This window comes from Eutrigla gurnardus (genome assembly GCF_963514095.1).
Source record: "Eutrigla gurnardus genome assembly, chromosome: 11".
Taxonomy (NCBI): Eukaryota; Metazoa; Chordata; class Actinopteri; order Perciformes; family Triglidae; genus Eutrigla; species Eutrigla gurnardus.
The window spans coordinates 23,547,874-23,572,938 of NC_139925.1; the positions used below are offsets into that span (position 1 = coordinate 23,547,874).

General features: G+C 41.7%; 1 protein-coding gene across 1 annotated transcript in view; it reads right to left on the bottom strand.

Annotated features, from left to right (window-relative positions):
- Nucleotides 1-25,065, bottom strand: part of slc24a3 (solute carrier family 24 member 3) — an 88,618-nt gene that overhangs the window by 22,895 nt on the left and 40,658 nt on the right. Inside the window, exon 3 of the mRNA XM_084021075.1 lies at nucleotides 329-405. Coding sequence (XP_083877201.1) covers nucleotides 329-405 — 77 coding nt within the window. The remainder of the gene's footprint in view (nucleotides 1-328; nucleotides 406-25,065) is intronic.

Consider the following 25,065-nt stretch of genomic DNA (forward strand, 5'->3'; position numbering starts at 1 on the left):
AATGTACTTCAACAAACAGGTTTCAATGCATCTATATTTAGATGCACTATATTTATAGATGAAATCCTAAATTGTACCAATCCTTCTACTCATACTAATCATATCCTAAAACAATCCTGAAACACACATCTCAGCATTGATGAAGCCCTGGTGAAAAACATCAGCAGCAACTTATTAACCATATGGACTTTTCTGAAACATTTTTGCATGAAATTTTAGAATTTATTTCAGAGCCTTTTTTTCTTTTTTAAATCTCAGCTTCATGATTTCCTTCACAGAGGCCTCATAAACCCTGTCAGCCTGTTCTTAACATGCCGGTCAAACTCACACAGAGGACATGAAGGCCCACTGCTCCCTCCACACGCTCCTGGTTGGTGAAGTAATCCCTCGGGAACTCATGGATTGCTGCAGAGAAAACACACATAAAAGTAGAATTTGATCAGGTCATCCACTGCAGATGTGTTAGCACATATTAGCTATCTTAGCTTAATTGTCCAACATCCATAGTCTTTACAAACTTAACTAATGCATTGTCACCACCGGTTAGATCATCAAAACAAGGCAAATACTACCTAAATCCCAGTGATGGTTGCATCCAATAACCTAACCTTATAGTGTAACAGAGGGGATTTAGAAGTACTTGAAAAATAAGTTGAAATAAGTTACGTCGTTTGCTAGACGTAAGCTAAACATTTAAAATCAGTTATAACCTGAGATAACTATAATAATAATAAGTATAATATTTATTTTATATGAATAATCACACAAAGTAACCTTAAAATATCTGTACACTTAGGTTTGGGTAATAAAACAAATGTTACATTGAGGCCATCACAAGCACATTAAAACAAGCCTTTAGGGACGCGTGGTGTCCAACACCAGCCTGGTGGTTGAAAGTCCTCCAGACCCCCAACATAAGTAGCCTCTCCATATTTGATACTATGTCCCTAGCTCTGGAGGTTCAAGTAGGTGTTTAATTCACGTGTCCACCATGAAATAATCCTCCCTTTACATTGTTTTAGAGCTGGGAGACAAAAAAACTGACAATTCATGTCCCTGTACATGAAACTAATAGATTGTATTTCATGAATATTTCATGAGCTGCCATGAGACTTGGCTGAAAATGACTTCATTATTCAACCATGAAAGATTCACCACTTGACATGACTTTCTGACTGAGTCTCACTCCACTCAACCATAAAATATGCAGGTTGTGCCACAAATGTATCGAGTAATGAGCCGTCGTGGTATATCTCATTTTATAACTATGCAGAGACGGGGTGAGCCAACATACAACATTTATACTCTCTTCAAGGGTTTACTTCCCGAATCTCAGCCAATATTGTCATCACAAAACGTAGCTGCGCTATAAGTAATGACGCACACTCCAACATACATCCTCGACAGAACTGGCAACCAGTAGTTGTGAAGTAAATCCAATGAATGATGGAAGGAGACAGAATGTAATCAATAGCACCTTTTCACCATTTCAGCCCCTGACCAATAAGAAAATTCACCCTTTTTGGCTTTTGGTTAAGAAAAAAAAACATGACAAATGACTGTGTACGTACAAAAAAAAGAAAGAAAAAGGTGTAACAGGAAATACAGATACGTTATGAATATGGTCCAGATTTGTTGTTGTTGTTGGAGGGAGTGTTTGTGTGCATATACGTTAGTGTGTTGGGTTAGTGTGTCGTACATTCATTGCGTGTGTTAATAGCTGAGGCAGGTATGAGGGCAGGAAGACAGAGAGTTTAGAGATGATAGTTTATTATATAAATCATCCAAAATACTGAAATTCAAATGATGTTCACATCATTGCTAATAATAAAAATGGTGACGATAATTGACTCTGAAAATCATGAACGTGTTCTAGTCCTGCTCAATGTGACGGTAGGGGAGGCGGTCTTGTTCCAGGGAGTGTAAGTACATTTTAGTTGGTGGGCCCTTTAATGATTTTTGGAACTTTTTCTAAAAGTCTGGCCGTATCCGTCTGGCCCCAGGGCTTATATAGCTTTTTGTTACATTTTCTCATCATCTCAGTAAGAGCGTTAGTCTCAAAATGGCTTAGTCGCTGGGTTTATCCCCTATTTCAAACAGTCTATATCTGGCAGAGAAGATGCTAGCCTCAGCTTTCTGATCATGTGACATGAGTGTAACTATGCAGGGCTTTAGTTGGATTCTTCTTACCTATTTTTCAAGTTCCATTCATTGTTTTTCTAAACATACTTGAGTCTTTAAAGCCTATTTTCCCTGGCAGCTCCCCTTAAATAAACCTTAAGTGTTTCCCAGAGTGTTGAAGGATTTGTATCTGCATTATCATTTGCTGCCATTAAAAGTTCAATTTGTTCTTCTAAAATGGAAACATTTAAAGGCCAGTGACGTGAAGGAGGTCGAGAGAATGGTAGGCTAACGTAAATCGATATGTCAGCATGATCAGACAGCAATCTAGCACCTGCCTTGAAGTATAAAAGTAGTCTATTCTGGAAAAACATGATGAGGGTTAGAATTAAAGTAAAGTCCTTTTCTGTGGGATGGAGAACTCTCCAAGCGTCACACAAATCTAGATGTGACCATACCTCCTTCATGGAAGTATGGAAGTATGGGCTGAGCAGCCTTGATTGGGGGATGACGGTCTACAAGGATCCACGATACAGTTGAAGTCACCTGCTAATATAGTGTAGGATAAAGGAACAGAGGAGACATCATCTTATACTGTTAAGTAAAAAATGCTGATTTGCATTTGAAGCATAAATACAAGCAATCATTATACGTTCTCCGTATGAATCGCTGGTTAAGAGAACATAGTGACCATGAGGGTCCAACATATTTATCTAAAATGAATGGGATATTTTTACTTATTAAGATAGCATCTCCTCTTGCTTGTTGTGAATGAGGAATAATATTCGTGAGCAACCCATTCTCTTCTGAGCTGTTCATGCTCCCCATCATTCAGGTGGGTCTCCTTTAGAACTTACATCCCCTCATATCATATGATTCATAGGACTCCATTTCACATTAAACCAGATATATTTAATTGTACTCATTGCACGACAGGCTTAGAAAGTAGTAAATTAGTAAAGGAAAGTAGTGTCATGTATGTGTTTGTGTATAATGACTAATAGTAAGTAAGTAAGAATAGTAAGCGTAGTCATTGATGTATTTTCCCCAGTGGTATTAGCGTGCTGCACGGTGGTGTAGTGGTTAGCACTGTTGCCTCAACAGAGGTGACACCACGAATCAATCACTGTCCGGGCAGCAGTGACCAATCACAACATGCCAAAATATGCTACATATTCATTCACAGCCATCATGTGCATTTCCTTTTTGCGAATGAGTCTGCAAATGAGTGGCCAGGCTAAAAATAGCCCGGCGTGACTGTGCGTGTATGTGTGTGTGTTTGGGATTTGCTTGGCTTGCTCTGGGTGTGTTGGTGCACGCACTTGTGTAACGCGAATGCAACCCAATGTGCAGTGACATTCTCTTTCTCTCAACAGCCGAGAGCCTCTGAGTCAGGCAGCTTCAGCCCTGGTTCAGCTCCGGCCTGTCGGCTCATAGGAAGAGACAGCAGCACGGAGAGGTCCAAGAGACGAGAGTGCAACGAGGGAAACCAAGAACCAGACAACATGGAGGATCTCACATGATGTGGATCTGTCATCGAAAAATATGAGAAAATAAGAGTTTGAGTTTAACCTGAACAGAAATGTAAAAATGAATCAAATAGACCTTTACATCTTATTCCAAATAGTGGACTAAATAGAAGACTATGTAGAGGACTAAATAGAAGACTACCGTAAATCCTCTAATATAGGCCCGGCCCTTTATTTACTCAAGCGCATCGCGGCCTAGGCCTTTATTGGAAGGACGCCAGAATTAGAGACAGGCCCCTATTTTTATTTGAGCAAAATGGACTACCAGTAGAATGAATAAAAATTAGATTTTGTGTCTATTTGAACCTATAAAATACTAGGTGCTCCGCAGCTGCTATATTACGGTAAACAACGTTTGCCGCTTGCCAGTATTGCACGCGGATGATTGACAGGCGCTCTCCTTCATACAATCACGCCCACACTTCATGGCTGCACCTGATTGGACGAACGCTTTCACAGCTGTCCTGTCTGCTCCCGGATTTCAAACAGACCAACATGGCGGCTCGTTTGGAAACTTTCTCTTATTTTACGACAATAGTTCACTGAAATGTGTTTCTGAAAACATTTTATGCGGGAAATAAGCTATGCAGTTGCTGAATCGGTCTTTATTTTAGATCGACAACGGTCATTTTAAAAGATTTTCGAGAGCTTGCGGGAGGCGGCGGCGCACCGTCCCTCCACACTCGCCGTGAGGCGAATGCATTGCAGGGCTTCTTACATACCGTAAATCCTCTAATATAGCTTCAGCCAAAATCGCCGCGCCGCGAAGGCATTGCACGGCTGACAATGAATGGGAAGCGTGGAAATAACGCTGCCTTTGGACACTTGCCCCGGCCTCCATTAGAGACCGGCCGTTATTTACCTCCGCCGACAGCAAGACCAGCCAATGTTAGAGACCGGCCGGTAATAGAATACAGGCCAGTATTAGAGGATTTACGGTATGTAGATGATTAATTAGAAGACTATGTAGAGGACTAAATAGGGGACTATGGGGGCCGCTGTGGCTCAGAGGTAGAACGAGTCATCCTCCAATCAAAAGATTGTTTTGAATCCCGGCTCCTCCAGTCTGCATGCTGAAGTGTCCTTGGGCAAGATACTGAACCCCCTATTGCCCCCGATGCTGCGCCATCGGCGTGTGAATGTCTATGAATGAGTTAGATCCTGATGTGCAGGCCGCTCCTCTGCCATCAGTGTATGAATGTGTGTGTGAACGGGTAAAAGTGACTGAATGTAGTATGTGAAGCTAGTTAGCTAGAAAAGCACTATATAAAATGCATATAGAAAATGTCGAGGACTAAATAGAAGACTATGTAGAGGATTAAATAGAAGACTACCGTAAATCCTCTAATATAGGCCTGTATTCTATTACCGGCCGGTCTCTAGCATTGGCCAGTCTCGCTGTTGGTGGAGGTAAATAACGGCCGGTCTCTAATATGCATTGTCAGCCGTGCAATGCCTTCGCGTCGCGGAGATTTTGTCTGAAGGTACGTATCCAAAGGCAGCGTTACTTCCACGCTTCCCATCCATTGTCTACGGTATGTAAGAAGCCATGCAATGCCTTCGTGTTGCGGCGAGTTTCGAGAGACGGGGCGCCACCTCCCGCAAGCTCTCGAAAATCTTTTAAACTGACCGCTGTCGATCTAAAATAAAGGCAGATTCAACACGAGCCGCCATGTTGGTCTGTTTGAAATCCGGGAGCAGACAGGACAGCTGTGAAAGCGATCGTCCAATCAGTTGCAGCCATGAAGTGTGGGCGAGATTGTATGAAGGAGAGCGCCTGTCAATCATCCTCCGAGTGGCAGCCCACCAAGCGTGCAATACTGGCAAACGTTGTTTACCGTAATATGGCAGCTGTGGAGCATCTAGTATTTTATAGGTTCAAATAGACACAAAATCTTGTTTTTATTCATTCTACTGGTAGTCCGTTTTGCTCAAATAGAAATAGGGGCCTGTCTCTAATTCTAGCCTCCTTCCAATAAAGACCTAGGCCGCGATGCCCTTGAGTAAATTAAAAGCCCGTGCCTATATTAGAGGATTTAGGATAATATCACATTTATACCTCTTTACACAAGTCAAGTCTAACTATAAGAGCTTCAGCCAAACTCCTTATCTGTTCAGACTTAAGGCTGAGTTATGCTTCCGCGTCGACACAACGCAAGGGGGCTTGCGGACCCCTTACGTCCTTGCGGACCCCCCTTACGTCCAACGCAAGGGCCTGACGTGCACCTCCCAAAAATCCTAGACGCGCGTCGAGGCGACGCAACGCCAACGCAGCGGCATTGGCTGTGATTGGTCCGCTAACTACATCCGCTGGAGACCGCTTTTCCGGTTTCCACTCATAAACACCGCCATTTAAACTTTTAAAAGGCTACTTTTATTGTTTTCACCTCGTTTTATTGTTTGCACCTTGTCGCTTTTGCACAAAGAAATAAAACACCAAGTTCTGAAAAATAGTGGATGTTTAAAGCCGGAAAGTAAACAAATAGGCCATAACGAGGCTAACGACGATATACGTCAAGAGTCTCGGTCGGTCGGTCGGTCGGTCAGTCTTTACAAAAAACATAGCGCCCTTTACCGGTGTGGCATTGAATTGCATTTCGACACGTAAACCCAACGCAGAACCATCACGGTCTCCAAGCAACTGCGTGGCCGTTGCGTGATCACTACGTGGAAGCATAATCAGGCCTTTAGAGTCAGTCAACGTAGAAAACAACTTCAGTTTCTTTGCGGGTCCCTTTCTACCAGTCTAACGTGTTTCCCATATAAACACACGCACATACACATTCACACATTCACACACACACACACACACACACACACACACACACACACACACACACACACACACACACACACACACACACACACACACACAGGATACAGGCCAACTCTAGGTGTGTGTGTATATGCAATCCCACCATAATTATCACGTCAGCCTCTGTTTAGGCTTCCTGGCTCTCCCCATTCACACTGAGGTCATCTGGCCTCGCTTTGCCTCTGAGACTATCTTCATTGCTGCTCAGAGCTGGAACGACAGCTGAATTTTTAAGTTACCAGGCTGGTTGGGCGGTGTTACAGTTATAGGGGTTTCCGCTCAAGACAATGCACAGTGTGTACATAATGTACTACTAATAAATACGTTGCAAAGATCAGGATTTCCCAGGGGTCACAAGATGATTTTCATTACTTTGACAGAGATGTTTTGGTAACATGGAAATGTAAGTATTGTGTCAAAATTAAGTTTTGCACGACAGCAACAATGTCCATGCATAAGTTACATGGAGATTACTTTGACTGAGGTATTCTGCTTTTATCTGATATTAAATTGTTTATGTTAAATAATATCATGGTTGTCAGGCTGTTCTGTTCTTTTGTGTTGTCGTAATGCCCGTGTTTAGATACGCCTATCAGTGCGTGCGTCCTGTACACATGCATTCTTATGTTTCAGTCTCCTCAGGGGACTTTGGGGGTCGCCAGTCTCTGGCACTGTTATTTTGGGGGTTGTGGGCTGAAAAGTTTTGGAACCCCTGGCATAGATCGTATGAGCTCCCACTCATCTGTGAGTCCTTGAGTCCTTAATAGTTGAACAGATTTTGAAAAAAATCAAAGACGAGACAAAGACCATTTAGATATGTGAATATACATTTTTCTTAAATCTCAAAAAAGAGCATTATGTTTTATGAGTTATTTTAAAAGGTATATATAGTGTTGTCCCCTAAATTCTACCTGAACACATGATACATTCTTTGACAACTGACCTTTTTGCAGATTAGGCTACATGGCAGGCATGTCATACCGGATTTATGTAAGTGCTTAAAATATCAACATGCTTCTTTCTGATGTTAAGCACAATCAGTCACATATGAGCATCCATCATGATTTGGGATTAAACAGAACTCATATGGAATATAATGGTCTGGAGCAGCTTGACGTCACCAGCTCATACTGTACTAATCTTGTTAAAGATTCTGTGAAACAAATGGATGTCAGACAGTGAGTGAAACAAAAGCGTTGCATAATCTCCGGATTTAGAGAAAGAAAAAAAAAATCAATTTGATTTACAGAAGCTGCTGCATTAAAGCTGTTTGTGAAAATGTATAATCTGAGTTTAAGTGCAGTCTGAACAGCTTTCTACAGTATGGATGAACAAAGCAGAGAGGACCAGAGAATGGGACAGACTGTTGGTTGTTAGTCTGAGTTGGAGCCGTTGGTCCCTTTGCCAAAGATGGTCTTTGGATTTACTCAGAAGCATGAAAATATACAAAATCTCCTTCAAGAAAACTCTTTTCATTCAAATCTTGCTTTTCAGAAGTGTCTCTTTCATCAAGCTTCTGGCATTGAAATATTTTGGGGTTTTATTGTATTCTTAACTGACTGTTAGAAACCTTTGAATCTCTGCAATAAAATGATAATTGTATAACCCTCTGAGCTTTAGAAATAAAGTTTATTATTATTATTATATTATTGAAGCAAGAAAAGAATATGATGCCTCATCACCAACATATTCTCACTCAACGTGTCAAATATATCCAAAACTTCAAACTATGACACTTTATCACACGTCGTGATGGCGTGTCAATATACACTGACCCTGCATGTAACAACACACAGTCATTTTCCCCACAAAACGTCCAAAATACACATTAAGATATTGATTTGACTACTTAATCTATTTGCATCTGTGCATGTTAACATTAAATAATGCCTCAATGCATATTGTCACATAAGCCCACCCGGCTGCAGGTGAGTTCTCCTCTTAGGTGGACCTGGTTCTCTTCTTTTTGTTGATTTCTTCCATTAGTCTTCTGTTGGTTGGTTTTGGTTTTTGGATTTCCTATTTATTTACTGGATCAATAATGTTTTTTTCTGCAACTCCTGACTTTTTGAATAATGTTCAGTTCAATATTTAACACGTGAAATATCAGAAAACTTGTAATGCAAAACATAATTATATTGTTTAAATCTATATTATATAATCGAAATATATTTGATATAAATATATTTATTATTATTTTATTTATTATTTGTCTTTCAATATATATGGAATTGTACAATATCTCAATATCAATATCTGTCTTTAAAGGCTGTATTTCCTCAAACGTTCACCACCATACACAAGCTTTCCAGTGACAGGATGCAAATAGATGCGCATTTGATCGAGATGGCGTGAACTGAGGTTAACATACATATGCATGACCTGATGTTTCAACCCGAGGAAAACACTTCATGACAGGAGGAAGAAATAACGGATAACAAAGACTGGAAGGTCTGCTAAGTTGTGAGATGGCTACCAGATCTTGACCTTTGGTTGCTATCAGTGTGAATCACTTTTTAACATAGAGGAAATAGAGGGGAGGCAAACAGCAAAACGTTGCCCCCGTCTCTTCAGCTGTATGTGAGAGGAGAGGATTTATGGTTACGGCGATCGTGAGTATCTGCAAGGCCAAAGTGCCGTCACACCATCAGACAGAGCACTTGGTTCGGGTTTTCATGCGACAGGTTTTCACCTCTCTGTCCACACAACTGTGCCGAAGCAGATTGGTGGAGAAAATGGAGCACTTTGAAGATATAAATCCATTCCATATTATTTCGTTGAACTATTTGTTGTGTTGACAGTTTACAGAGCACTGACTTTTATATAGACATCTTATTTCTTTCTTTTTCTCATGTTATTTTTCTTCTGTATATTATGCTATTGATTACTCCAATAGGGGTGTAGGGTGATCAGTGCTGACATGGTGTTATACTTGTTAAAATAATTACTCGTTGGTATAGAACCGGAGGAAGGAGATCGGAGTCAGCTCAAGGTCCAAACAGGGATTTAATCTTGATCAAGAGGAGAATTCACAGAGCAACATGCTGGTCTGTTACTAAGTGTAGACTCAAAGTGTTGTGAGACGAACATGATATTTATCCATCTTCTTGTGGGTGTGTTTTCACTCAGTTCACAGGGATGGAAGTCGTAAACTCAAATGTTTAACTAAACCTTGCATGGGTCTCAAACCCCACCTAGGTCATAAACCACAACTATGTCGCAAGGCACACATGGGTTGCAAAACACACACAAATGGCCACAGGCCACAGGTCACAGGTCACAGGACACATTTACCAAACCTTCTCATGTGTAAGTCTTCAGTTCAGATATCTCTCATCAAGAAGTACAAAATTTCCATATCAATACTGGTAACGCTATATGAGTGCTGTGTGGTGTGATTAGGTAGCCAGTGGGACACACACACATTGGTCCAACATACTCTATTGGTATCACTTTAAGGGGTACTGGCATTGTTTAAAATGACACCCAGCCCTGTTGATACGGCTGTTGTGTTACCAGGCAATTTCCTATTTACACATCCAGCAGACACGGAGCAACATTAGCAGTTTATTCAAAGTGCTGCAGAAGAGTGACTATCTAACACTCTCTGTGACCTGGGGGGGTCTTGTCTCCATTTCATTTCTGTTGATTGATTTATAATTGACAGGACCTATACATTTTGAGTTTGTCTTTGTAGGCTAGTGAAATAGTTGTACATCTATTTCCCCCAGTTTAGATGAGGTGGGATCAATTGGATTAAGTTTTCAGTTTTCATCAGTTTGGCAGTTTACACAGTAATTTTATCCATTAAATTGCTTCCCCAAAATTGCGTAAAAGGCTTTCTCCCTTACCACAAGTCGTTTGTGACCATGCAGATAGTTTGGTGAGATCAGTGTGGATTGACCTGAGCGGGAATGAACTTGTCACTTCAGGGGCAGAGGAACAATAGTTAACCCCCCAACCCAGGCTGCTGCCACCCCCAATACTTACATAATACCACAAGCATTACATAAGAGCTCCGTGGCTTTATTAGAGACAGAGACAAACAGAGAGAGAGAGAGAGAGAGAGAGAGAGAGAGAGAGAGAGAGAGAGAGAGAGAGAGAGAGTACTACACATCATTAAAGGGCTCTGCTTTAAGAGCAGCAGAAAAGACACAGCTTTATGCAGATGACAGATGGCTTTTCCTCCATCTATTACAAAGAATGGTGAGCATCTGTTGTAATCGAGACACACACACACACACACACACACACACACACACACACACACACACACACACACACACACACACACACATACATACAGTGAAGTGGGTAGAGGGGAAGCAGCCACAGCCTTGCTGTCACATGTAAACCACGTATCTCCAACATGCCAATCCATCTGCATCATGACCTTGTGTTTTAGGGTGTTTTAGTTGGTTAACAATTTGTTTCTATATTTGTTATGTGCTGCGTTTATTTTTTTTTAAACTGTATGTATTTTTCTCAATATTATATAGGCAGTGTATCAGCATTTTGCGTGTCTAACGCAGCTGCCAACCAGCTTGTGAATTCAGATCAAACTGTCAAACTGGGCAGCGCAGATCAAATATGAATTTAAGATTCTGCTACTGCACGGCCTCTTCCTTAAATGTTTTCAGAAACACGTTTATTGAACCACATAGTGAATGCTTGCTGCGGTCAGTGGGTGGTGCTTGATTTTGGCTCGACTATTTTCAATATGGCAGCAGGGTCACAAACTTTCTCCTTTTACAGCTAAACATTTGAGGTGAGAAATCTGAGGCTCTGATTGGTTGTTTTCTCTCGGGCATGGTAGAATCTTGCAGATGCCATTAGGAGACAAAAAGGAGGTAGAGGAACCTGATTATCTTACATTATCTGTGTCATGTACTACTCTCATGACAGTTAGAGTAAATATTATAACAAGTAATTTTTATAACAGCTGCTGCTTAAATGATCAGAAAACCAATTGAAAATTAACATTCCGATGAGGAACTATTTGACTTTAAGTGAAGAGACTCACACACCTCGGGCCCTAGTTTCGTGGCGCAGCGCAGGGCGGCGCAGGGTGGCGGAGCCGGCGCAATGCAAGTTTCGACCCGCGCAGCCTTGCGCACCGTCAGTTTGGCAGTTTGGTGGATCGCCTGCGCCAAGATGGGTGTGGCGGCGCAGCAGGGACACAGATTCAGCTTGGTGCAGCGGAAGTTTCGTGGCAAAAAGCCTCGCCGAGACTGCGCTGAAAGCTCGCCAGCTCCAACCTAGTCTACTTTCGGCGCAAGGCGTAAATAAAGTCCATTGATTCAATGCGAATCACAGCTGGCGGAGTGGAAGTTTGGCTGACTGCGCGCAGTGCGCACACGTCACCGAGACCTCACAGGCAGGTTTCCACAGTTCCAGGCACATTTAAATGCAATAAATAATCACAACAAACACTATTTAATGCAACTAATTGAATCAACACGTGAATTTATATCTATATAGATTGTCCCGTCACATCTGACGTCAGATCAAAGGCGGATGGCACGCGTAACGGAAACTCAGCCTCTCGGACCAAAACATTTCCCTCTCTCTCTCCTGTTTTTTATAATATGGGCATTGTTATTATTATGATACGCACACACAGCGCGTGATGCGCGTGGTGGGAGCGGCGGCGCTGCTTCTGTCATCGGGTTGTCAAGTGACGGATCTTACACTGAACCTCCCCTAACGCATTAAAGGAGAGGAGAGGAGCTCATTTGATTGGTGAAGATCTGAATCGGCTGTATTAATTCAGATCGCATGCATTTGCGCCGATGCATGAACGAGACTTGAGAGGATCCGCCGGAACTCGTCATAAACACGCCAAGTTCCCACCACGTCAAGTCGGACACAGGTGCACTTCACAGACTTTTTTTTTAATTTAAACTTTATTAATAATTGTATACATAACAAAAACTGTCGCGCCAGGGGAAACTTCACGGACTTTGCACAAAGAATATGGCCTGCCCAGTGGCGCTGGCTTTCTTCGTCGCTGACGAACTCGAGCCGAGGCATTTGAAGTCCCGTTGTTGACGGAGGCTGAGGAATTTTCTCACGTGGGAAATACCACGTGATAATTCTAACCAACTAGGGCAACGTTGAGGGGAGTGTCTTATGTCCGCACTTATTTCAGACCATCTGCAGAGAAAAGCATGCGAAGGGAGGTACCTGGAGATACCGCGAGTTTTTAAAGTCATGTGACATGTCGCAAAGGGAAGTTATCACCAGCATTTGTGACGTTTTTTTCCCAGAATGCCTTGTTTTGCGAGGCAAATGCATGCGCATGCTTGATTTGAAACAAGCCTAATCCCAGTCCACGCCTCGTCTCCTCCTCGTCTCCCACTCACGCCTTCTTCTCCTCCCTCTTTCCCACTTGCGCCGGTGGGCGAGACGGGAGGTGTTCCTGCGCGAGCCTGCGCGGTGCATGAAACTTGCAAAGTCCAGGCGGACACACCCCGTCGGCGCGGCGCAGGTGCGCTGAAAGCTGACTGCGCCTGGTCTACGAAACTAGGACCCCTCATCTCTACATCCTCTACCAACTGACACAATACACACATGCACGGACGCACACTATGCCAGTGATGCGGTAGCGGTCCCATTTTCTAGCTGGGAGTTTAATGCATAGACTCTTCCCAATGCAGCACTCAGGCTCTGACAAAGTGCCATTCTGTCATTTAGGTTCAGGGTTTAATACAAACTGTCAATGCCTCATGTATTTATTTTCTCAACTGAGCAGCTTAAGATGCAGTCTGCACGCTATGTAGACGTACTCAGCGAGGAGAAATGTGATGTAAGTTAAAAATGCTCACCCTGTGGCCTTACGCCTGCTAGTGGTTAACAGTTAGGGTACCCCCCCCCCCACACACACACACACACACAAATGGCAGCATGTGGCTGCATTTATTTTTTTGCCACAAGTGCTTACAAGTAAGTGGGTGGTGTTACCTAAGACATCGCTCTGACATCTCCGCAGTTCGCGAGTTCACGGCACTGATGCAAGTTGAAGTAGCCACTAATCGGGAGGAAATGGTGAAGTTAACGGCGGTGAAAGCTGCAGAGGAGACGGATGAATACAATAAAAATGGCATAAAAAGGGCTCCCACACCATCCCAACAAATAATAACTACACTGGACTTTTTTGTTCTCTGTCGATTGGACCCCCTTCAGACTTTGTTACATGATGAGACTGTTGTTCACTCATGACGAACAAATATGGACACGTGTGCAGACACACGTAATCTGTATGCACTGGACTTCAGCTCTCTATACCACATACTGCTGTAACATGTTATGTCAAATGAAAAATGCAAAGATAAGAAAATATTATGATGAAGATTTTATCCTGTGGGTAATGGGGGCGGGACTAGATAAGCCTTGGCTTCACCCGCTTTCCCTTTCGGCCATGTGTATTTTACTATGTGAACAAAGATGTGTGATGATGATGATTTAACTGACATGCCTGAAATAAAAAATTTGGGGCTGCAAGGTGGTGTAGTGGGTAGCACTGTCGCCTCACAGCGAGAGGATCCCGGGTTCGGTTCCCGGGTCGGCCCGGGTTCCTTCTGTGTAGAGTTTGCATGTTCTCCCCGTGTGAGCGTGGGTTCTCTCCGGGTTCTCCGGCTTCCTCCCACAGTCCAAAGACATGCAGGATGGGGATAGGTTCATTGATTACTCTAAATTGCCCGTAGGTGTGAATGTGAGTGCAAATGGTTGTCTGTCTCTACATGTTGGATACATGCTGTGATAGACTGGCGTCCTGTCCAGGGTGTACCCCGCCTTTGCCCAATGACAGCTGGGATCGGCTCCAGTCCTCCCGTGACCCTGAATACAGGATAAGCGGTAGACACTGGATGGATGCCCGAAATAAATAAATAAATCGGACATTTGTCAGCTGAAAAGAAAAGTGTAGAAATGAGAGCAAACAAGAGGGAAGCACGAAGACAACAGCATCTTCCTGTAAATCGCCTACTAATCAGCGTTGAATAAAAACATGCCTTTACAAGTTTGGCTGCAGATGTGCAGGAAAAGAGAACATAAATGACTTTTGAAAGAAGCTGTAAAAAGTCAAAAGAAAAGAAAAGCAAGAAAAATGGGAAGGCAGGAGGAGGAAGAAGGGAGATCGTATCGACTGTCCTCTGAACTATCCCTTTAAATGTCTCGCCTCCGTCCACAATTAACACTGGAGGTGGCTCAGTGAGGGAGAGTGCCGAGCCCACCCCTGAGCTACTTAGCTGGGCAGCTAAACTCAATACTGGCCTATTTGCTACCTCAGAAAAATATCTGCTATTTGCTGGATTGCTTGGGTGAAGTTTAACAACTGGGTAAAATCAATCCACTTGCTATCATAGTGTATTTTTTCATGAACACAGACAACAACTACGTCAACACGGATGAATGCCTCCACAAACCAGTCAAGTTGCAGTTACAGCCATGTCTGTCGCAGTGTCATCACTTTATGTTTTTAGACATTTGTATGAAATTATATTAATTAGCATATGAATTCCTGAAATGTGTGAGGTCATTGTGACCTCATCCTTGAGTCCAAGTGGACAAGCTCAGCTCTGCGGATCATTTTAGAATCTTTTTGCTCATTTTTTGGCTTTCCAGTCTGTATCTTTACTGTTTTCTGAGGAAAAGCTCTGATAGGCCCGCTGTCCATTTCCTTCCCAGCACAAATGTCATACATAGCAACACACCAATATAGATGTACACCATACGTTCCGCGCTTGCGCGAGATGTAATGTCTCCAAAACAACAGGCGGCGCTAATCTGTATTGTGGGCCAAAAAACAGGAAAACCGGAAGTAGCCGGTCCTCTCTAGACCATAAACACAGAGCACGCTGTTCTCACCAGTCACTGTTGTCAGCAGAGTGAGGTTGTAGACTGTAGTTGTGATTACTCTCTGAACGGAAAAATCTAAAATGTTGGATGTCGATACGGAGACACTGGCCTTGTCAGCTCTCGCACTTATTCTTATGGAAGAAGACAGTCGTAAGCGAAAAAGAATGGCGGATTATACATTTGAGTTTTACACAAATCTGGCAAAAATCCAACTGACTGTGGATCCTACCGGCCCATGAGCCTAATAAATACAAATCATCAACGTATTGTATATCTTCCACACTGGCTTGTAGACTAGCAAAAATAGTACCCCAATTAATAATCGTAGACCAAACAGGTTTTATTCCTCAGAGACAACTGGAGGACAAAGTGAGATGGACATTAAATATTATAGATATAGCACAAAAACAGAAAATACCTATAGGAATCATTACTTTAGACACTTAGATAGTATAGTCTTTATTGTCTCCAATGGGGAATTTGGTTTGTAAACAGTTGTCAACACAACCAATACACATCATAAAATACATAAATGAAAAACATAAATATATAAAACATACAGTAGATGTCATCCTGATTAAATTACAATGAGATATAAAGAGTCCATCAGTCCTTATTCAAGTGTGTGTGCATTAGCAGCTAGGCCTACAGCTTGTTTAAAAACCCAACAGCTAAAGGAACAAATGATCTCAGATATCGGTTTGATTTGGCCCTCCCATGGAAAGTGTGCCTCCTCCCTGATGGCAGGAGTCGAAACGTTGCATGAAGTGGGTGTTGAGGGTCTGCCAGAATGGCCTTTGCCCTCTGAGTGGCTCTAACTTGATAAATATGGCCACGGTTATTCAAGTTGGTGCCAATCGTCTTTTGGCAAAGTTTAGTCTATTTTTGTTAACCATGCTGAAGCCAAACCAACAAATCATTGCAAAAGTTAAAATTGACTCAATAAAAGATAAATAAAACATTTTCAAGAGTGATCTGCCAACGTTAAAACCCCTCACCTTTCTCAAGAAAATCCTTTTTGCAGATGGAGTCAGTGTTGGCATCAAAAGTAATTTTGTCATGATAAAAGTCGGTGCTGTGACAGGAGGGTTTCGGCAAAAGTCGATAAGCATCTCTTTTGTCTTAGAGACATTGAGTTGTAACTATGAGTCATCACACCATTTAAAGTTGTCCAAGACAGGACCATGGCCCACCTCATGGTCCTGCAGGAGGCTGACAATCACTAAATCACCAGCAAACTTGGTTATGAGCCTCGGCTCAAACACACTCTGGCAGTCATTAGTGTAGCTAGCACAAATAACAAAAGCGACAAAACGCACCCCTGGGGTGATCCTGTAGAACACATCAGGGCCTCAGACAAAGTGTCATTAACACAGGATCTCTGTGACCTCACTGTCAAGAAGTCGACCAGCCAACATTTAGTGCCAAAGTCAATGCCAGATGTTTCAGAAAGCCTGCGAGCTAGAATATGGGGCTTGAGAAATCAACAAAGCATAAGTGTATGCGTCTTCTTGCCCTCCAGGTGCCCAACAACCAAATCCAGCAATGTTGCTGTGGCATCCTCTACCCCCTTCCTTGCTTGATATGCAAATTGAAGTGGGTCAATTATATTCTGTCATGGCCAGTAAGCTCCTCTACACGATTCGTTATGACTGGAACAACGCTAGATACTTTCCATAACATGGGATCTTTGTTCTGTGATAAAGACAACATTATTCCTCAGTGAGTGCACATTACCGAGGATAATAGAGTAAATATAAAGAAAATTCAAACAAACCAAACTCTAAATGTTGGAGAGAATGTTGTGAAGAGAAAGCAAATCACAGTCATGTAACGCTCGAAATTATTTTTGGGAAAATTCAATAAAAGAACTCATCAGAATGTTTGGCACCTTTGTAAATAAAACCCACAGTGCCTACTTTTAGGGAAAATACCAGATGACATTCAGAAGAAAGACTCCCACTTGCATCTAATGATAAAGGTAGCAATAATTAAACAAATAACATGGAAAAAGACCACTTAATTCATCATAAATGGAAAGATCTGGACAATGAAATGGATTAAATATATAACATCAATTCATATCAATGAAGTTCTCATTTTCTTCTTTCTCTATTATTGTCTCTCTCGTGGTCTTGATGTGGATGAACATGTGACATTGTGTTCTCCTGCAGCATGATTTGCGAACTGTAATATATTATTCACGAATTATTGTTATTATAGCTATATTTTTAATTTCATGTCTATGTGCTGTCATTTTATGTTGTTTCACTTTTTGTTTTTTCTTGTATATTTGTATTGTTGAGTATATTGTGTATTTTGTTTCTTTATGCTCATAATCATACATCTGTGTATAGGAATTGTCCTGGTTTTAAGTCCAACAAGTTGGCTACCCCTAAAACACTGAAATGTCCCAGTTCTCAATATTCAATCAGACAAAACATGTCAATCAATTGTTGGCTGTTGTTATGACAGAATGCTAACCTCATAGTCTTACTGCTTCCTGCATCTAACAGGCAGCTCAGGAGGGGGGAGTTATTTTTATGTTACAGTTATCTATAGAATACAAAGCGATGTGTTCCTTATGTTGGCAGAGAATGTGTCACAGTTGGCCTTGAACTTGTGGACGCAGACAAATACCTTGTGTTTTATGTCTAAAGGTATCTGACAATCAGTAAATATGTCCAATCCTTGTGTTTAGTGTAATTACACAGTTTTCAAATAAACGATGTATTGGTGGATTTTGGGAGACAACACAAAATTGTATTTCTGCTGAGGCACTTTCCATGATGTTTAAAGAGGTATAGTTGAAGTAGTATGAAGCAGGTCTCATCTACATGATAATACAGTACGTACTGTGATCATATATACTTGCATGTAGTCTGTAGTCATGCTAGCAGGTCTGGTAAGCTTCACACCATGACATTCTGGGTAACCCTATCAGTCTGAGGCAAGTATCCACTTGTTACATGCATAGCGTGCTTTCAAAATAAACTTCTTTGTTCACAAGAAACAATCAGTTTCTCCTCGTGATGTGCATACAGTCTCTTTTCAAAATAAACCTTCAACATTTGTTTAGTAAGATTTAATGTGGTTGATTTTATGTTATGTTATCTAGGCAGTTAGGTTTAGATGACAAAACCCCTTGTTAGGCTCAGGAAAATATTGTTGGTTGGTTGAAATAAGTGTGTTTGTAACAAAATAACTATGCCTGTTGTTCATATTCATAACAGACATCTTTACCATTGCTGTGGAGGAACTGTGACCCAATACTCTTTTTTTGAGCCATTCAGAGGTGGAGTTGATTGTGTGCTTTCAACCATTTTCCACTACAACTTCATAGGCAGAATTCTGGGTTGTCCTCGCCCCAGAGGACTCTATTTACTATACACACAAACTACAACAGTGACTCACTTTGTGGTGCAATGGAATATATGTTCCTTAAATTTCCTATTTAATAAAAAATCATAACTGGGAATTAAAAAAAAATCGCTAGACTACTGTTAAACATGCATTGGGTGTCAATACAATGGCCAGCTTTCAAGTGAAAGACACATTTCCAGAACAATAGTGATAATGACAATAGGTGACTCATCAGTTCAAACTAGTTTCATTTAAACTCCAGTCACCGATTATGAAACATACTTTTCTGATAATGACCACAACACAGCAGACATTCTCTAACTGGCAAACAAGCAGGGCAGTTTTATGGAGCTTCTGTAGCTCAAGGGTGGGCTAGTGTGAACCCAGCACCCTCCTTCACTGAGGCACCTCTGGTGCTAATTGTGGCCTGAGGCTGCAGAGATGTAAAGGGGCAGTTCCTAGGGGAACAGAGCAGAGGGCAGCTCAACCTGGATGCTTCAGTCTTTTAGCCCAGACTGTCTTTATCTTCGTTCTTACCTTACCAGACATATTAGGTAATAGGCGGGTATAACACTAATGCATTTGATTAATTCATTAATCTAGGTGTATATGCAAGGTAATTCTGAATAATGTCCATAACGGCCCCTCATATACTAGTTTCCCCTTTCAGAGTGACACAATGGAATGGTGAAACGCTATGTGGACATGAAAAAGGGGGATACAAATGTTTACAGTACAGTATTGAGCTGGGGATACAACAAGCAGGACATATTTCATGACAAAATATTACCAGGAGAAATTCATGAACATGCTTTTGCTTGTCATTTGTAAACGTAGAATTATCTATCTTACAGCCATTGGCAGTAGTGTGCTGTTAGCGAATTAGTGTTACTAACGATAACTTGATTGACTTTTCCCCATGAATATGCCCTGATTGGCTAATATTAGGGTTGTGAACGATAAACCGATGCGACCGGATATTCGGTTCAACAAGTGAGAGATACGGCTGCATCGGTAGCAGCCTCCTCAATCGATACGAATTATCAATGGATTCCTAGATGAATCGGTTACAGAGTCATGGATCGGGTATCGCGAGGCTTTGAAGCGGTTGGCGGCATTACACCAGCGTCTCTAAAACAACGTGAGAGCTGAAGCTGCCCGAAACGCCGTAGCTGGCTAGCTTGTATGAGTGATAAACAAGGGACAACACGGAACATGGAGGAGGTGGAGGTGGAGAGGCGGGCGCAGCACAGGTAGGCGGCTGCGTGAGAGATGGACGGCTTTGAATGTCAATCGCTTGTGTCTCAACTTGCGCCACAAGAAGTGGCCGCAGCACGGGTAGCATCCACGACACTGTCCTGTGACTGCCATCCAACGAGTAAGCCAGACTTTTTTTTGGTCCATGTCTAAAAATAAATACATTGACATTTTGTTGTTCTGTTTTTTTTTTTTTTGCCAGTGCCATACAGCCACAATGTTTGTGGATATGTGGAATCGGTCTGTAATAAAAAGATATCGTTTTTGAATCGAATCGTAACCTGTGTATCTAGATGCGTATCGAATCGTTTATCACAGAGAGATGTGCAACCCTAGCTAATAACAGTTATTTCAATCAGTTTTCTTCTACCTAAAAAAACCATTAACAGCAATAATGCCGTAGGCTCCATCGTAGCACTGCATTATACTCACACGCAAGTTAGCATAGGGCTAACCGGAAATTAGCCTGGAAGAAATCATAGGGCATATTCAAAAGTAGAGCGTAGCAGTGATATGGCCAACAAGAAAGTCGATCAGCATTCTGATACTGAATAATCGTACATCATAAAAGCGAATTAACCTTCTTGTCCTAAGGAAACATAGTGATAATATATTGTCCAGCCCAATTATGGTATGACTTTTTTGGAAAATATGAAAGAGCAACATTACACTTCACATGTCCTTCCACAAGATGTGAGAACAACAAAGGATATTAAGCACAATTCATCATCATCATCATCATCATCATCATCATCATCATCATCATCATCATCAACACCATCACACCTCTCAGATGTCTTTTAGGCAAAGTTGTCTTAATTGACACATAATAGTGAATTTTCATTCCATCAGCAGTGTGTATCAGATACAAAACAGATTACAACTACCAGTCAAATCTGTAGCTGGACCGAGATGTTTACTGTGTATTCTGCTGATCAGGCATCATGTGACTATGAGCCGGCTGCTTAATTACAAACACACTTGCAGAGGTGGATGCTTGTAAAGGAAAGGGGTTGAGAGACAGTCAGTGGAAACAAAGACAAGGAGAAGACAAAGAGAGTGAAGATTATCCCTCTCATGCTTTTCCTTTTGATGATGAATTTGTATGTCTTCATCATTGTTCCGTCTGTAAAATGTTACTGCATGCTTTGAGAAAATGCTGGAAGACATCCATGGATAGTGTAGTAACCTTTGCAAAATTCTGCTCACAAAATCATTTGAAGTCTAGATTTTTAAAGTATAGGAAGACGAACCGTTTGCGACACTGCTTCATAACAATTCCTAAGAAATGTTGCTGCTTTCTGCCTTTCAAAATCCTTAGCAACTTCAATATGGTCAAATTAACAAACCATTAACGGACAAAGTATTTTTATTGAAACAAATAAAAAAAAGGCTGATCCAAACTCAGAGGAGCGGCTTGTCACTGAGGGGAGTAAGCCCGATCCACCTGAGGTGGTTCTGGCATCTGGAAAGGATGCCCCCTGGGTGCCTCCATAGGGAGGCGTTCCAGGCACGACCAGCTGGGAGGAGGCCACGGGGAAGACCCAGGACCAGGTGGAGAGTCAGCACATGTCAGCACTCAAAAGTGTGCTCTTGAGTGTGCGTAGAATTAGTTGTTATCCAAGAACAAATCCCGGGCAAGAAGTGGATGAAAAAAATGTTTCTTAAGTACAGTTGGTGACCAATAAGTTTAAATAAAATGCAACTGACCACATCTCTTGGCACATCATTTGAGTGTTTAATCGCTCTGTCTTCATGCTCTGTACACAAGTTAATACCATGAAATCAACAGCACAATCCTCCTTGTGACCAACAGGGAGATTACATGTGCCCTCTTGACATAGAATACACTATCCTCTTTATACCATTATCGTCTCTAGAACGCTGTAATGCCTCAGCCTGCTTCCATATATGAACACCAACACACATTGTTCATCCACACGTACTGTTAACACACACACACACACCACACATTAGCCTGTGCTTCTATCATATAACATCTGTGGCTACATAAAGAGATGGGCCAGATATTAATCCCATCACACACAAACACACACACCACCACCACCACCACCACCACGTTACTTTAATGTTCATTCTAACATGCTCTTACTTTATATCCAGTAAATCATGGCATCACCAGGCCAGCGTGGGTCTACCATGTGTGTATATGTGTGTATTGCATCACTGTATTGTGGCTGATCTGTGGTATTTTCTCCCGACATAAGAATCCTGCAGGAATCAGTTCTCGTGCTGGAGGGAACTTTTCCTGTGTGGGAACTAGAGCTGGGCATTTATTCAGTATGATAATTCATGTCTTTGGAGTCATGTTGGAATGAAAAAATATCGAGTGTTCATCAACAGCTCTGGTTTTGAAAACAGTGAAAAATCAAAGTGGATCGGACCAAGCCACCAAATGTCTTCTTTTTATTTTTTTTTACATTAAAAGCTTCCAATGAGGTTTCTTAATGAAGCTTTGAATGTCTGTTAACACGCCTGACAGTGTTGTCTTAAAGGTTGAACGCCAACAAATATGGATTGAGGCAGAATATTGTCTTAGTTAAAAAGTTAAAAACATGTTGTGATCTTTCCATAATACATTTTCAGTTTCAGACTTCGGACTGACTTACACTATGTGTTTTTAATATTTTATAAACAGAACAGAAACGATGACAAGAGACACCGATTGGTAATTTTTTTTATATTGACACACACAATTTTTTTTTTTTTTTTTTCACATTTGACTTCACACAGCTGTTTTAATTGTGTTGAGAAGGCTGAACCTGCACTCGGCTTCCATACTGGGGAGTGGACATACAGACTTCTCTAGGCTGCAGTGGTGCAGCTGCAAACTCTGCTACATGTAGTGATCACAGTCTGTCATAATGATGAATGGCGTTCAGATCATACGTAAATAAATAAATACGTACAGCATTACATAGAGATCTGCTTGCAGGAGGCAATGAGATCAGAAGCAAACATTATATGCACATGTCTATTCTGTGTTCCAGTGTCCATGTCCCCGTCTCTCTCCTCCTGAACTCACTGACTCCATATCAGCTCCAGCTCTTTCCTTCCAGTTAGAAATGTAAACATCCCCCGTGGAGCCGAGGAATGCAAAGCGGCACACCGAGGCACGAGAGACCGCCAAGTACTGCTGCAAGGCCTTTGGTATGCCAACAGCTGGCACCCAGCGCTGTTACTGGCTATCAGTCAGAGACGCAGTCAGACAGACACGGAGGTGAGTCCAGGTACCAAGCTGACAGGACATGTTGGAATATGCATTGGACAAGCTACGTCTTCCCTTCTGGCTACTTTATTCCTTTTTGCAAAACAAACCCCACTACACAAACATTCACACAAAGATACACGTACACACACAATATCCACTGGCAGGTCACACAGTTCACTGGTTGCCATGGCAGCAGGGGAAAGAAGGACTATTCCCACCAGCGAAACATTTGCAGATTCGCCTGAGCTGCAAAATGGTCCTAAAACACACACACACACACACACACACACACACACGCAGCCGCCCGTCATGGTGGCTTCAGCCAGGTAAGTGTGGGTGCCGTGTTACTGCTCTCTTTTGAAAGTTTGTTTGTGCTGGCTGCAGATCTGTGGGGGCATCTGGTACGTCTCTAACACATTCCTGTTGTTAAAGGGGAATTTCACTTCACTGTTTCAGAGCCTGCTATAAATAATTTGCTATAATTACAGTGGTTTGTGTCCCTGTTTCAACTTATTCTGGCTACTTGGACCTCCTCTTAGTTTGAAGTTGGCTGATACTTACGAGAGGATTTGCTGAGATGAGTCTGTAATGTAAAAAGGAAAAGACGTAATTGAAATGTTGATGCTTCACATATCATGCTGATATGTTTCAAGGCCAGTTGCTAATAAAGACAGGGTGAGCAGGGAGAGGGGGGGCATCATGTCATACTGACCCGTCTGCTGCTCTGACGCTCTGTTACAAATTGCATTCAAACATGCTATGCATATTAATCATGATGGGAAATTCAGTATATAATACGTTCCAATATTCATACGTGTACTTTTGGGCAAAGGCAGGGTTCACCTGGACAGGTTGCCAGATTATTATAGGGCTGACACATAGAGACAACCATTCACACTCACATTAACACCTGGGAAATAGAGTCATCAATAAACCTATCCCCATCCTGCATGTCTGAACCCAGAGAGAACCCACGCTCACACGGGGAGAACATGCAAACTCAAACCTGAATTTGGTGGAGGAATTTCATCAATTATTACATAATAATAAATTATAGTATAGTACATTATACTATAATTATAAATCTGACCTTTAACTGATAATAATTAATACATTTTTAAGTGTGCCTATATGCTATCAGCATCTAAATGCTGTATGTTGTCTTTCTCAATAGAAAACGTTAAATGAAAACATGACAAAAAGCTCAAAGGTCATCCTTCAGCGGGCTGTGTGTCTCTGGTCACTGATAACTAATCAAAGTCACATGGGACGCTCAGTAATTTCCTTCAGATACACTGACAACAAAAATCTCCAGCACTCAATAGTTTTAGCAGGTTTGGTATTGACGGTCGGCACAGGGGGTGATGAGAAAAAACAACGTCCCGCAGGGCTCCATACTAGGACATTTAACTTTTTCACCAAGTGAGATGTCCGTGAATTAACCGTGATTTTTGTTGAAGGAGGTGTGCATGTGTGCATTTATTGTGCAGAGCTAGTGTGTGTATGGAGGGTGATTCATTGACTTTGTTAATACAAGATCCATACCAAATCACCAGCTGGGTTGGACATTATGATCAGTAACATTTACCTTTTCTGTAAAATTGTCCTATCAGCGTCCAGACATTCATCACTACGGTCATTCATCAGTTAAGCTGGCTGCTGACCTCAATAGACCAACCTTAAAGGTTATATTAAAATATTTTTGTAATATAGTATTTAGAGAATGCTCTTGTACAGCTTTGAATTAAGAGAACAAAAGAAAGATTTGTATGATTTATCCTTGGCAAAGCAAGGTGTCCAAACATATTTTCAACATTTCAACAACATTGTTTATAAGTGTCAAAAACACAGTATTTACTTCCCAAAATGTTTTAAATTTTTTCCAGCAT